The sequence below is a fragment of the Filicampus tigris genome, chromosome 9 (assembly GCF_054856515.1).
Source record: "Filicampus tigris isolate MCC_2025a chromosome 9, RoL_Ftig_1.0, whole genome shotgun sequence".
Classification (NCBI taxonomy): Eukaryota; Metazoa; Chordata; class Actinopteri; order Syngnathiformes; family Syngnathidae; genus Filicampus; species Filicampus tigris.
In genome coordinates this window covers 14268132-14282839 of record NC_141225.1, presented here as the reverse complement: position 1 = coordinate 14282839, position 14708 = coordinate 14268132, and the positions used below count along the sequence as shown (strand labels likewise).

Below are 14708 nucleotides of genomic sequence, written 5' to 3'. Positions count from 1 at the left end.
AAGTCATTGTCAAAAAAAAAACTCATTGCAAAAGGGAGGGGGGAGGAGCAAAAGCCTTAGCTGCCTTCCCACTGCGCAATAACCTGACTCTTGTTTAAGCAACACACTAAATAAAATGCCACCTATGTCGAGTAGATTAATACAGTATTAGGGATATTCTAGACCCATGTGTTTTTATTCCTCCACATTTACTTCCATTGTGACCTTTTTTTGTGTGTGTTTTTATTTCAGGGTATTTCAGTCAGATTTCCACATTAGCGGATGTTCAAGAGAACGTGATGAGGTACCTGCATGTCATGAGTCGTCCCAAAGTTATTGACCATGAACATGACACTGTGTGGACCGAGGCTTATGTGGACAGTGCGGTAAGTACGCCTCTTAAATTCTTGTTTGTTTACCTCAGTGGTCAGTAAGAAAGATGTTCACAAAAGGGTCAGAAATAACAGTTACGTTAAATGAACTTGTATTGTGTTTCCCTTTTTTTTTTACCTTCAAGGTACTCAAAAGTCTCCCCCATTTTTTTACTTAACTCATTATACAGCATACTTTAGATTAGATATTGCTCATTTACTGTAATTGTGCATGTGTTTTTTATTTGTTCCATGTTATGTTGCTGGAGTGATTACTCATTACTAGCGTCATTAAGTTGCACGTATTTCCCTCCCAATGCACAGCTGCGTTCACAATCAGTGTAAAATGCGCAAATTTCAACTCATTTAACACTCTGTGTCATTCCTCTCTCAACAGCTTTCCCAGGCACACAAGGTAAATATATACAATCCTCCTTATCGTCACATACAGCCAAATGAAGTTTTCATGCATCATTTATTTAGCAAGAGTTAAGAAAAAGGGCCTAGAATTAGACCTGAAACAGCCATGCTAAAGGGAAACTGCACAAAATGTATTTTTGGAGGTTGTATAACTTTTTGTTTCCCAGACTTTTTAAACATCCATTCTTTGCTATTTCATTGAACGTTTCAGCAGTCAGAGCACCAGAGAAGTGTTTACTGTACTTACACATACTGTATTTGAGCATGGGGACCATACACACAAACACGCAGGTAGGGGTTGGGAAAGTGGAATGCGTATGCTCCTTTATCTCTGTCTCGGACAGCCCATTCATCTTTCTGTGGACCATTGCATTTTATCTGCTAAAGCCCATAATAAAACTGACATTGGAGGAGAGCCGCAAATGTGCGTGTGTGTGTGTTGACCAAAGCTTCCCAGTTTCCACTTCCAGTGACTCTAGTGATGAATCTTCGGGCCCACCATTCTTCATTTTGTCACATCAACTGGTACATAGCGCACTTTGCAGCTCGTTTGCTTCATGCCAGTGCACACATGCGCAAATAAGGACCAACCACACGCATGCTCACCGCTCGGAAGCAAACTGATTTGGTGTATGCAAATTTTATTTTTTTTTGTCAGTCGTCATCCCGTAGTAGTTGGTCTCCTGTTCCTCTCGTCAGAAAACACGAACGTCGTGATTCGTCTCTTAACGTCTCCCAAAGTCTGCAATTAAACAGCTTGTGCCGGGAATAAAGTGAAATCTATTTTCTTTGCCTCAGTGCGGTGAGATTTTATGCGTTCCCCTCATAGCCAGTATTGTCTGCTTATTTGTGAGCTCTGCGGCTACGATGGCACTCTGGAGAACCCCTATAAAATTTTAAGTGGTGTACTTTACACGGTGAAAAAGACTACAGCTAGAATGGCACTCAGTACAGGCCTCTATCCAAGTCTAAACTTTTTGACATTTGGATTCACACACCTTTATAGATATTACGGTAAATACCTTAGATATTGACCTGCTGCATATGACCTCAATTTTGTCATTTAGATTTATTGATCGTTTTGTTTGACTTAATAGCAAAACGTACTTAATAATAATAAACAAAAAGAAATTTAAGGGAAATGCTGTGATTTGCAAAGAAATGTCAAATGTAGGGAGTTCCTTGCACAAAATCTTCCCAATTATTAATCAGAAGTTCCTTTTGTTCTTTTTTTTTCCAGTTAAATGACAAAGCGGGCCCAAGTCTGACGACCACAGTAGCCATGCCTGTCTTCAGTACTAAGAATGAGACGGTGAGTGACTGTTGGTGCATCTGTGTCTTCTTGCTCTTGTCTAAACATGTGCGTGCGTGTGCGCGTGTGCTGGATGCCCTCATGCAGAAGAATCAGGGCATCCTGTTGGGGGTCGTCGGAACAGACATCCCTCTGCAGGAGCTGATGAAGCTCATTCCCAAACATATGGTACAAACTTCTACTTGAGATACAGTCGAACAACTTGATTACAATGCGCGCCAAAAGTAGTTTATTAATCACAAATGCCATCTCTTCTCTAGTTAGGGATCCACGGGTATGCATTTGCCATCACAAACAATGGCTACATCCTGACACATCCGGACCTGAGGCCTTTGGTAAGGTTGTTTCCCCCCAAAAATGTCACAAGTTTGCCTGATTTGACCCTCTTTGTTTTTGTACGCATAGCCTCCATTGGCGAGGGCACACAGAGACAAATGCGTAATGTGGTCAGGAGGCTAAATGAGCATGTATACTCTGTAATCCCCACCTTTTCCTTTGATATATGCATGCAGGGATAAAGGCCACTCATAGGGCTGGCTGGCCTGAGGTTTCCAGAGGTAACTTAACACTCACTGGCAGAGACCACAGCCGCTCGCCCGAGGGCCAGTAGGCCCTCAGGAGCTATGGCTTTGCTAGTGGATCTGTGTGTGCCAGTCTTAGTGCTATTCCTCTCTGTGCAACTGTGTGTTTGTGTCCGTGCGTGCGTCCCTGCTCTTCTTCGTGTCTCTTTGTGGCTCCAAACTGTGCCGTGATTGTTGTCGTTGACTCGTGGTTGTTTCTTGTGTACTGACTGATGATGTTAAGAAACAGGATTTGACATGCGCCATTGAATGCATTCATGTAGAGTTGTTTAGCCGTGAATTACCTATCAGTCATGTTAATTATTTTCCATTTACCTGACAGCGTTAATTTCACAGATGATGTGCTCAATAATTACCAGCAAAAGGGTTGTATCTGCGCATCATACATAGGAATCAGTCTTCAATTCACCAGTGAATCACAAAAGACATTGATCATGTGTATTATCTATTCATCTCTTGACAATAACACTCTTTAGCTCTAGACCTGTGATAACATTTGCCATTATCGTGAAAGAAGTTGATTGTTCATTGTGTTCATTGTGTTCCTCTGTGCAGTATCAGGAGGGTCAGAAGAGGAGAAAGCCCAACTACAGCAGCGTGGATCTCTCTGAGGTGGAGTGGGAGGACAAAGACGACATTGTACGAGAGCCTTTGATTTACGGAGGAAAGCAACGCTCTCGGTGATTACATCCGAAAGGTTTCTCAGTCCGCCACGTTGTGTGCTTTATCTTTAAGCTACGTAACGCCATGGTGAACAGGAGGACGGGGACCTTTTCCATGGAGGTGAAGAAGACGGTTGATAGAGGGGTGAGCAAGTAGATGAATTATGCATCATGTCACCTTATCAGATGAAAGCTCTTCCTTAATGAATCTCAACCTGCATCTGTTGTTCCAGCGGCGTGTCTTGAAGATGCACAATGACTATTTCTACACCGACATCAAAGGGACTCCTTTCAGGTGGCGGAGGGCTTTTATTTTACCCTCCAATGACTTCATTTTAGCTCGGATGTCACACCGCTAACGGACTGAGGTAAATGTACGTGTGTTTTCGGCAGTGTCGGAGTAGCCCTCTCAAGAGGCCACGGCAAGTACTTCTTCAGAGGAAACGTGTCAGTTGAAAAAGGTCAAAAGGATCCGAAATGTCTTATGCGACAAGATAATAACGCTCATTTGACTATTTTGGTTATAGTTTGGAGTGTTAGAAGTGCACTGCATCACACTGTGCGGTTGTGGTCATGTTTGGGTTGCTTTATTAGCTACAGGAGAAGAGCAAACTCCCATAATGATCCAGTAGAAACCCTTAACCACAACAATAAGCATATAGTTCAATCATATTTGACTGGCAATTAAAACCTGAGCGTTATTATTTTTTTATTGTTTAAGTTAAGCAGGACTAATACAGCTGAAGCGTGACTGACTTTTGTTTTTCAGGGCTCCGTGATCTGGAACAGCCAGATGTCGCCCTGGCAGATGAATGGTAATGTAATGCATGGTTTAGGCAAGTGGGCATCCATGCGTTATGTAGGTTATGCCTCTTTGTTCACGAGGTACGTTGAGGGCCGTGATGTAACAACATGTCTCCGTTTTGGACTGAAGGACATACTGCAACACCGAGGAGCAGCATGAGCACCGTCACCTGACTCAGATTCAAGCTATCAAGCTCTTCATGACGGGTCGCAGGCCAAACCTCAAGTGTAAGAAACAGACTTCACGATATATATATATATATAAACCGCTGATCGGTCAGGAGGTGGACAAGGTGTCAGTAAACACTACATTTATACCAAACTGCTTTCGCAGGCGACCGAGAGCTGATCAAGGAAGTGTTGTTTGATGCTGTTGTCACTGCTCCACTCGAGGCCTACTGGACCGGACTGGCTCTCAACAAGTCAGAGTAAGAATTCTTTTGTCTCGTCAGATATATACAGACATGCTGGAACGGAGGGGAAAAAAAACATCCAGATTGTGACCAGGTTGCTGCATCTGTGCTCACATGGAGGGGTATTTTTGCCTGAGGCATTGTGGGAAACGTGAACTCGCACATCTGTGGTGCATCCGGGTTTTAGCGCAACATATGTTGCCATACAGATGACAGACAGCTTTTAACTTTTTACAACTAGATGATACCAAGCTGCATCATACACGTGCTGTTTTTATGTCCTGTACTATAACAATTGAGACCCCTGATCAAAAAAAAAAAAAAAAAATCCAGTATGTGAAGTACAATATCAATGCATACTGAGAGAGTCAGATTTTTTTTTTAAATTCCATTTTTCAAAAAGGAAATGAATGTAGAAAGAACCTTTGCGGATTGATGCATCACAGGGAAGGTGTTCAAGGGTTTGAATAGTCTTTTTCTAACTATGATGACTTTATCGACTCTTTTACACCATCTAATGGGATACGCAGTCAAATTCAAAGAGTACAATTTACTCTAAAAAGACTATATTTGGTACCAGTCTAAACAGACTAAAATTTACACTTGGAAGAGTGTAAAGCGGTTAGAGTAAATTTTACTCAAAGTATTTTAATGTGTACAATAGAATTTGCCTGTCCTATCTATGTGGCTAGAGCATCAAAGTTTAATGGTCATTTTGAGGACTCGATGAAAACTAAAGTCCCTGTAAAGTGAAAATAAACGTGTCTTGTAAATTTGACACACCACAGAAAAGAGTGTTGCTCACATCCCTGCCAAATTTCAATAATAAAAAACTACACAGTAAAATTGGTAGATTAATTTTTACAGAGTCACATTTTTTTTTCCTTCTAATTGAGTTGTAATTAAACATTTTGAGTACAATTGCCTCCCCCGACCGCTAGAGCAGGAGTAAATCATCAGAATGGATCAAAATCTCTTCACTCAGAGTACATGAGGCTCTTATCAGTGTAAAAGGTGGCTGAGTAACTTATGTTCTCATCAATTCAAAGTTGATTTCAATCGTTTGGAGTACAATTAATCCACTAATTTGAGTGAAATTGACTCTGGATAGTTTACTCTCTTCCAAGTGTAAATTTTACTCTGTTTAGACTGGGACCAAATATAGACTTTTTAGAGTAAAACGTACTCTACGAAATTGACTTTGTAGTACAGTATACTGTACTATGAAAACTGTAAAAGTCTTCTGTACAGAGAATCAGCAGTTAACCTGATCATACTTTATAAATACAGTCATTAGCTACGCCTGGACAATTTAATGAGATCCAAAAGAAGAGCTGTGCCAAATATTTGGCCTTTTGAAAAATAATACCCTTTTTTTTTTTTTTTTTTAACTGACCTAACATGTTTAAATGGACATGTCTCCAACCATGTCAATCTGCAATGACACAGTACAACCTCTTTAACTGGATCTCATTCGTTTGTGTGGATGTATTTAATGCCCTGCCCATTCTGTAATCTGTGTCTAATCAGCAGCTAATATGATTAATTAAATGTGAGCTCGTGCTGTGCCTCCTCTCTGAAAATATGTGACCAGGAACTCGGACAAAGGAGTCGAGATCGCCTTCCTGGGCACACGCACCGGCCTGTCGAGAACCAACCTGTTTGTAGCTGCAGATCAGCTCTCCAATCAGTGAGTGGAACTGCTCCGTACTACACTTGTCGCTCTTTGCGGCATGAGGCGGGGGCGCTGATCGATTTTGATAAATGTCATCCTCTGCTCATCGCCGTCTCAGTCAGTTGTGTGTGCGTCCTTAGAGATTTCCTGACAGCGGAGGACAAAGAGGGTGTGTTTAATGCAGATCACTTCCCGCTGTGGTACAAGAGAGCGGCAGAGCAGGTCCCAGGCACATTTGTTTACTCCATCCCCTTCAGCACAGGTGAAGCTCCACGCAAACAGAAACAAGCTCCAGTCTGACAAACTGTGTTCTATACACCAATTTTCCAACCACATATGAGAGTCATTGTCCTTTATCCAAGGAATTATGAACAGAGCAGATATTCCTATCTTTGATCTAAAAAACGACAAAAAAATCAAACTTGATCTACCGTGTAAATACCTTAAAATGATACATCATGTATGTTTCTGCTAGTATGAAAAAGAGTTGCGTTAATCTTACTTAGATCACCTAAAATGAATGATTGCATTCCAAAATGCATACATATTTACAGGTACACGCTCCAAAGTAAATATACACAAATATCACATATAAACTTTTGTGCATATATTTATACCTAGACTAGATTTACTTTGTTCCCTACAAGCTGCTTTGTTCAATCCCGGTGTTGTTTCAGAACGGCCAAACTCATTTGGTTTGTAAAGATCTGATAGTACAGTACTTCAAACTGTGTAACGTAGCAGAGTAAATGGCGCCATCTAGCGTAGAAAAATAATACTCAGTGAATCCTAAATACTACAGCAATGTGTCTCTTTTCCTTCACCTCCTTCCTAGCTTTGGAGAATAAAAGTGTTGTTTTGGCAAGCACAGCAATTCAGCTCCTTGATGACAGAAAATCACCAATTGTTGCAGGTAATGTTTATCTCATTATTGACATCATATGAGCTATAATTTGGAAATGAGTGTGGTGAAAGTTTTTTTTTTTTTGCTATTTTTTGCTTTCAGCTGTGGGGCTTCAGATGAAGCTTGAGTTCTTTCAGAGGAAGTTTTGGACCGCCTGTAGACAGGTACTTACAAACTACAGCGTCTGTTACTAAAGTCACTGATAACAGACTAATTCAGTGCTTCCCAACCTTCATTGAGCCAAGGCACAAATGTTATATTAGAAAAATGTCATGGAACACCACTAAAAACAAAAAACGTCACCAAAAATATATATATAATGAAATAGTGAAGATTTTTCTCAATTTTCTTACACATTGACTTTGTCAGCGTCAACTGTGGGCCTGCCATCTAGTGGAAGAAGATTCCATTTTTCTCCCTTTGACAGTATAGATAGATGAATAAAGACACATTATTTGTTGGAAATAGATAATAATTTTCAAACCAATCAAAAGTCAAATCAGATCGTTTCCCACGTCACATTGATGATCGTGTGCTGTGGCTCACCGTACAAAATATGTGCACAAGTACGTGTAAATCTCTCCTGTGTACTCAGTGTACAGCGCTGGATGGAAAATGCAGCATTAGCTGCGATAGCGAGGTAAGAAAAAGTACCCCATTCTGATATTTACGAAGCCTTTTTTGGTTTGCTGAAAGAGTCTCTTTTGACAGGACATCAACTGCTACCTCATTGACAACAATGGCTTCATTCTTGTCACGGAGGAGCATTCGCAGGTACCCTTTGTGCATATGCATTTTTTTTTTTTTTTTTTGCTTCTGAGCATACTTAACACCGGAAACACCTTACGCTGTGCAATCCAAAATGTAAGAAATCCCAATTCCTTACTTCTGAACTACTTAACGAGCCTCGTCCCGCAGACAGGGCTCTTCTTTGGCGAGGTGGAAGGTGCCGTCATGAACAAACTCCTCCAGATGGGCTCGTTCAAAAGGTCTCACGCCTAAACTAACGCGATTGCGCACTGCGCGTTTGACGCTGTGAAGCGAAACGTATGTTGCGCGTGCACTGTGTAACCTCCTCGCCTTTATTGCGGCAGGATCACTCTTTATGACTACCAGGCCCTCTGCAGAGAGTACGCCGGGAGCAGCGACAGTGCACGCACTTTGTCAGATGTAAGCACAGTAGGGAAGAGGAAACAGTCCTTACAGACGAGTTATGCGCTCACTGCAAGTACTCTGTCGTTTTGTTTGTGTCTTGCAGCCTTTCACTGTTGTCAAGTGGCTCCTGACTGAACTTGTGATGTAAGAATTAAATCTTTAATGTGTTCAGAACAAAATATTCTCATGAAAACTCTAATGGTGCCATTGTGTTTTTCTTTTCAGTTTTCTGCTAGAATTTAACCTGTACAGCTGGTGGCATGTCGATCTTTCGGTCAAAGGTAACAATAGCTGATTGATCGTCAAAAGCATGAAAAAACATTAATGTTAAGAATAACATTTGATGCCGCTTCAATTTAAAGGACATTGTGCGCCTCAGCCAACTCGGGGCAGAATAATATAGACATACGGATATACAGTATATGGAAACAGTGATAATTCAAGAATAATATGCAGTAATAATTGATTATCAGAGACGATAAAGAATATATGCCTGTGAATATTATTTATCTGCATGTGTTGCTCCACCAATTATGTTCAAATATCCATTGCTTAACACAGGGGTGTCAACTCCAGTCCTTGGGGGCCGCCCTCCTGCATTTCTTAGAGGTTCCTCCTGCAACACACCTGATTCAAACGATCGGGATGGGATCAGGCCCCTGCGGAACTTGCTGGTGAGCTGATCATTTGTAGCAGGTGTGTTGCAGCAGGGAGAGTTGGAAAACAGGCAGGACAGCGGCCCTCGAGGACCGGAGTTCGCCTTTATGTTAAGGCTTAACCTAAACCTCTTGCAGTGCCTAAACAGTATGGAAGTCCGTCTTAACTATAAACCATCATTGCATTTTTTATATGTTGGAAAATCACAATTACCGTATGTTATTAAAATACATACAAGCGGTTCAGATAATGGATGGATGGATGTTGACTACAAGATTGTGATTGATTGTGTTGTGATGTTTCTCCGATGTTCACTTCTTTGTGCGTTGTGACAGCTCAGAGATCTCGGGGTAAGACCACGATGGTGCCATGTGACACGGAATACCCCGCCTTCGTCTCTGAGCGCACTATTAAAGAGACCACCGGAAACATTGAATGTGATGGCTGTGTCAGGTACCAAAGTCATTTCTTCATAGTAATGATAATGACTCAAGTGACCCACCACTCTACCGCTGTTCTTCCCATTGTGCAATAGACTGTATATTATATCTTGTCTCGGGGCTGCAGATCGTTTGTCATACAGCAGATTCCCAGCAGCAATCTCTTCATGGTTGTCGTGGACAACAGGTGCGACTGCAGCAATGCTCCGCCAGTGACCATGGATCCCATTGAGATCATGTATATCCTTCCCAACCTCACACGTGTGGAGAATTTAGCGTGAGCATGAAAACACACTACCCTGAAGAGCTGAGTGATTTGGAAAAATCATCTAATTGTGCGATTGCGATTTAATGTGTGATTTTTTTTTTTAAGGACCTCTTCCTATGCATTTTCTTACAAACTCAATCCCCCAAAAAATCTGTGTTATTTATTGATCTACTTCAATTAGAGTTGTCAACCTACTTAACACTTTGACTTGCAGTCTTTTAAGCATTCACTTTGACAACTTTACAAAATTACCAGACGTACATTAAACATAAGTCAAGTCATAAATCAGATTACAACAATAATGCCAATCAAATCTGTGGCTTTTTCATTTAAACTTTTCAAGTTTCATGAAACAGTGACACAACTAATCTAGACAATAGATAATCCTTAATTGATCATTTCAGCAAAAAAACAAATACCGACCAACCAAAATGAAGCAGAGGTATTTTTTCCCTTAAATTGCAGCCTCTGCAATTTGAAAATTTGCAATCTACCACATTGTGATGTCGATTTAAATTTGATTAATTGTTCAAACCTAATATATTGTAACCTTGACTACGTTGAACATAATGAATCCCTGAAGTGCGACAGACTGAAGTTTCAGAAGGACAGAAAGAAGCCGGAATCATGTCATCCTTTCCACCCTGAGGTAGTAGTAGGCCACATCTTTAAAAGGCAAAATTGATAATACAGCTCTCGTATTGGGCCTCAAAAGAGCTTGACGGCATACCTAATAAAGTTGATGTCATATGTTGAATGTGTTCCTCAGGAAAATGCCATGGAGTGCGGTTCAGCTTCGCGTCTCTGCAGTCCTCTCACAGCAGCTTTGCTCCCCTTAATAGTAGCAAGTGTCAGCAGGTGACCATCAGCAGCAGAAGTTTGCAGCAACCACTAAAGGACTAAATAACAAAAGGCATAAATACAAAAAAAAAAAAACATAAACACGTAGGAAACAAGGCCAATCACCAATGATTTCTTTGCATTTCTGCAGGAAGCTCTTTAGTGAGAACAACATTCTAACTCACATTCAGACACATCCATTCATGCAGAAAACTTGTCGGCGGTTTTTGGCAAGTTTTTCTAGATTATGCCACTAACACTTCACTGTGGTGATACAAGTTGTTTGTGCAATGGACACATTTGTGTATGCTGTGAGGACTTCTGTTATATATAAATAGAATGCAGAACAGGTCAGAAAGTAGTTTGGCAACAGATTGCTAAAACATTCTTATCATACTGTATCTATTTTTCTTCATACTGTATATTTTAGATTTATCCATGTGGAACATGTAAAATATTAAAGAGTCATAAGAGCACTTTAACTTGCTTTATTCTGCCATTTTGTCATTGTCACACTACTGATGCATGTTTTAACAGTGTGTTCAAAGAATGTTAAATGAATATGTTAAGTCTGATCAAAAAGATCATGAATAAAGACATATTTTTCCTTGACCTGAACTATCTACATGTTTTTTTGTAGTTTTTGACATTTTGGGTTAACTGAGTTAATTTTTTTTAGTGCGTTAGGAAATTTAAATTAATATCCATAGTTAATGTTTTAATTTTGTCAGCCCTAATATATATAGTACAACGTGGGTATCTTTACACACACACACACAAATATACATATACATATATATATATATATATATATCTTCTGAATAAATAATGTATATATATATATATTCTGAATAAATAATGTATATATATATATATATATATATATATTCTGAATACTGTAAAGACAATTTTGAGGATCACGTGGTCCGGAAGCATCCTAATTGTTAATTGCAGCAAAAGTCCACGAGTGTGGATACTGCAACAACAACAACAACAAAAAAGGGGAAACTTGTTAGCTTGATTGTATGAAATATATTAATATTTATTTATAATTTTGTTTTTATTTACTTATTTGGTTTTCGTGTGTTGGGTTCACGTAGTTCGGAAGGGTCCTGATTGTTAATTGTTTGCAGCCGGCGGGTGCTTGATGACGCTCACCTGCTGCCTCTTCTCTAAAAGGTCAGAGATGCTCAACGTTTGCACGAAGGGCTTTATTTTATTTTATGTAGTGTACATTTTTGTATCTTCTTGGATTTAACTTTGCCTTGGAAGAAGAAACTATGCCTCCTAAAAGGCGAACATTTGTTCTCGATGAAATTCCGACCACCAGCGACGCGCCAGTCCTTAAAAAAGTGGTGAGAAAATCGGGTAAGAGAAACGAAACAGATGTTCTTCGTCAGTCTTAACGGCCGTGGAGGTTTGATACGAATTTAGCATTTGCTTAACATTTAGGTTCCGTGACTCTGCGTAGAATAGCCACGCATCCGGGCACGAGCGTCATGGTGGTTGAGGCGCTCAAAGAGCTGGATTCCAAAAAGGGGGTCTCCAAACTGGCCATCCAGAACTTCATCAAGCGCAAGTACCCCTCCGTGGACAACATCCGTCTCAAGTACTTTGTCCGAAGAGCCCTCAAGAAGGGTCTGGAGGACGGCACACTGGTTCGGCCTGCCAACTCTACAGTCACCACGGGTGTCCTTGGCAAATTTCGGGTACAGTCATTTCTCAACCTTTTCTTGAACGAGGCAACCATATTACGGTCGAAAAATCTCACTGCACTCCGCCTAACAAACATCACAGAGTGGAAATGGTGGTAGCTACTCATTTCGTCGATTACAAAGCATTGTTGAATGAATGGCAACAGTTGGATGCACCGATTTTACAACTTTTGCCGTTTAGTGGTGAACCATGAAATTTCTTCTGGCTGGCATAGATGGGTAAAATATTTCTAATTTTGGACCAAGTGAAATTAAGGAATTTGCCGCGGCACCATTCAGGAATCATGGTTTCATTAAAATATTTTCCGTGAAGCTGGCACCAAAGAATAAAGAGTCCAAAGCAAAAGTGGAGAACGTGGAGCCGAATGTGCCCAAAGCTCCAAAACTGGCCAAGGAATCAACAAAGACTAAAGCTGGTAATGCTCAAACCAATTGGCTCTATTGAAATTGTTACAATGTGGAATTAACTTTTTTTTTTTTTTTTTCCCTTCCACCAAGGCGGCACAAAGAAAGCTGCTGCAGATGAACCAAAGAAAGACGTGAGCAAAGTAAATGAAGGCAAAATATACTGTATAGTACTTGAGTTTCTATTTTTTTTTTTTTTTTTTTAAAAGGGAATCAACCCAAACATATTTTCTTCAAGAATGTTCCCAGCAGGCCCACTAGTTGAAACATGGCATTGTGATTAGTATTGCATTTGTGGAATTTGAGAAGATCAGCTGTGCTTGGTCGTTACCGGAGTCATCTTCAGTCAACAGATGTGACAAAATGCCCACCCCCAGAAATGGCTAAAAACTGGTCATTAACTTTTTTTTTTTTTTTTTTTTTTTCCTCAAACAATATATCAGAATGCCTTGTTTCAACTAGTGGGCTTGCATAGAACATGCTCTTCAAATGTTTCGGTCGATGTCCCCTTTTAAGGGACATTTTCATTAGAATTTTTAATCCCGTTTTTAAGGCTGCAAAGGGACCCAGTAAGTCCAATAAAGAGGAGGCTCCCCCCTTGAAGGTGCCACCGGCAAAGAGGTCCAGTGTTAAGCCTGCAAATGATGTTCAGGAAGCTAAAGTAACTGCTAAGACTAAAGCAAAGTCCAAGGAGGTCAAGGAAGCTGCAGCCACCGACAAGACTAAAGCAAAACCCAAGGCGGCAAAGGGTAAAGATGCCAAGGATTCTGACAAAGCTGCACCGAAGACCGCCGCTAAACGAGGAAGGAAGAAGAATGCAGACTGAATGTGTTTTTCCTACAACAATTTTATTTAATTTGTCAATAAAAAATCGTAACTTTTGTAGCTCCTGACTATTTCTTAAATACTGGGGTTGGTTGAATGTCTTATTTTAAATAGCTGAAGTATAGGGACATCTGGAGAGTACGTCTTCAGGGAGAAATCTGTTCCTGTCACCTGTTTGGAGTAGAAAAAATCAGGATTCTGGAGCTCCTGTTATCATTTAATCACGGTTTAGCCTTAGGCAGGATTAAAATTATAGAAGACTGAACTCACCCCCACATGGTTTATAGGACAGTGTAGAAAAAAATCTTGTTTAAATTTCAATATGCAAAAATTCTTTTTTTTTTTTTTTTTTTTTTTAAGCATATGTCTTGCAATCACTAATTGTGTCACGCCTCACATTACAGCAGGCTGACATGTTTCACTGCTGTCTTTCTGCTACAGATACTCTGAAATGGAGGCAAATCACCCAACCACAAATTTGGTGGATCAATGACTAAATGTGTTACAAATACAATGCCCCTCGTTACTTGAGGGAATACTAGAAGTCATTTGTCATGACATTTTTCTTCCACCTCAAATTGATGGTAGGCTTTTGCGACTGTTTCAAAATGCACGGGTTTTGAACTTTGTTGCGTTCTCTTGGTTCACCACTAGATGGCAAATGCTTTTTACACACTGTGCCTTGAAGGACGTTTGTGCTCTAAGAACATTAGTCTTCCCACCACCCAGCTGTGCATGTACTGTCGTTGTCTAAATGAGAAATGGAGATTTTAGCTGATCAGTTGATTACATGTATTCTTTCTGTATTTTACACTCTTAAAGGGACAGTGTGTATGTTTATATTCGTCAGTGTTTGTTTTAAAACCCCACTATTAATTTTAACAATATGCAAAAAGATATGCTCTATCAGATCAATGTAATATATATATAAAAACATAGGTCTAGTTATCTAATTATATTACATAGGGCGTGACTCTCAAAGAGGCTGCCATGTTTCGCTGCCATCTTTGTGCTACGGATACTCAAAGGAGACACTTGGTGAACGTAGTTCCTAAGCATCATGACCTACTTACTTCATGACTTGAGGGAATTCTAGAAGTCATTTGTGATGACATTATGCTTGTACCTCTGCTCAAGTAATCGGTGGTAAGCTTGCGGCGTGTAGTATCTCTGTGGCACCGTAGAGCATGTGCTTGAAAATGCATGCACTTTCAACTTAGGTCAATGCATTCTATTAGTTCACCACAAGATGGCACTAGATTCTACAGTGTCCCTTTTAGAT

At 40.2% G+C, this 14708-nt stretch overlaps 2 protein-coding genes across 6 annotated transcripts in view; both read left to right on the top strand.

Moving 5' to 3' along the window:
• cacna2d3 (calcium channel, voltage dependent, alpha2/delta subunit 3) overlaps positions 1–11093 on the top strand; it is a 28123-nt gene extending 17030 nt beyond the window's left edge. For 2 of the 3 annotated variants that reach the window (XM_086040800.1, XM_086040801.1), the window contains 26 exons: positions 232–365; positions 748–765; positions 2011–2082; positions 2170–2250; positions 2343–2417; positions 3219–3302; positions 3399–3470; positions 3559–3620; positions 3719–3786; positions 4095–4140; positions 4260–4357; positions 4464–4557; positions 6137–6232; positions 6358–6479; positions 7053–7130; positions 7224–7285; positions 7717–7761; positions 7833–7895; positions 8040–8110; positions 8216–8291; positions 8380–8420; positions 8502–8557; positions 9269–9386; positions 9501–9616; positions 10211–10290; positions 10411–11093. In XM_086040800.1, coding sequence (XP_085896926.1) covers positions 232–365; positions 748–765; positions 2011–2082; positions 2170–2250; positions 2343–2417; positions 3219–3302; positions 3399–3470; positions 3559–3620; positions 3719–3786; positions 4095–4140; positions 4260–4357; positions 4464–4557; positions 6137–6232; positions 6358–6479; positions 7053–7130; positions 7224–7285; positions 7717–7761; positions 7833–7895; positions 8040–8110; positions 8216–8291; positions 8380–8420; positions 8502–8557; positions 9269–9386; positions 9501–9616; positions 10211–10290; positions 10411–10503 — 2021 coding nt within the window. In that variant the 3' untranslated portion in view covers positions 10504–11093. Of the gene's footprint in view, positions 1–231; positions 366–747; positions 766–2010; positions 2083–2169; positions 2251–2342; positions 2418–3218; positions 3303–3398; positions 3471–3558; positions 3621–3718; positions 3787–4094; positions 4141–4259; positions 4358–4463; positions 4558–6136; positions 6233–6357; positions 6480–7052; positions 7131–7223; positions 7286–7716; positions 7762–7832; positions 7896–8039; positions 8111–8215; positions 8292–8379; positions 8421–8501; positions 8558–9268; positions 9387–9468; positions 9617–10210; positions 10291–10410 lie in introns of all 3 variants that reach the window. The other variant, XR_015088131.1, reaches the window with a different exon arrangement.
• A 552-nt stretch (positions 11094–11645) lies between these two features.
• Positions 11646–13486, top strand: h1m (linker histone H1M). Of its 3 annotated transcripts, none has more exons than XM_086042025.1 (5): positions 11646–11849; positions 11934–12190; positions 12510–12612; positions 12695–12735; positions 13155–13486. In XM_086042025.1, the coding sequence occupies exons 1-5, from the start codon at positions 11762–11764 to the stop codon at positions 13425–13427; spliced, it is 762 nt and encodes a 253-aa protein (XP_085898151.1). In that variant the 5' UTR covers positions 11646–11761; the 3' UTR covers positions 13428–13486. The 3 variants fall into 3 exon arrangements, with proteins under 3 accessions (XP_085898151.1, XP_085898150.1, XP_085898152.1); XM_086042024.1 differs by having other exon boundaries at positions 11651–11849; positions 12695–12744; XM_086042026.1 differs by having other exon boundaries at positions 11682–11849; positions 11953–12190; positions 12695–12744.
• Positions 13487–14708: the final 1222 nt, after the last annotated feature.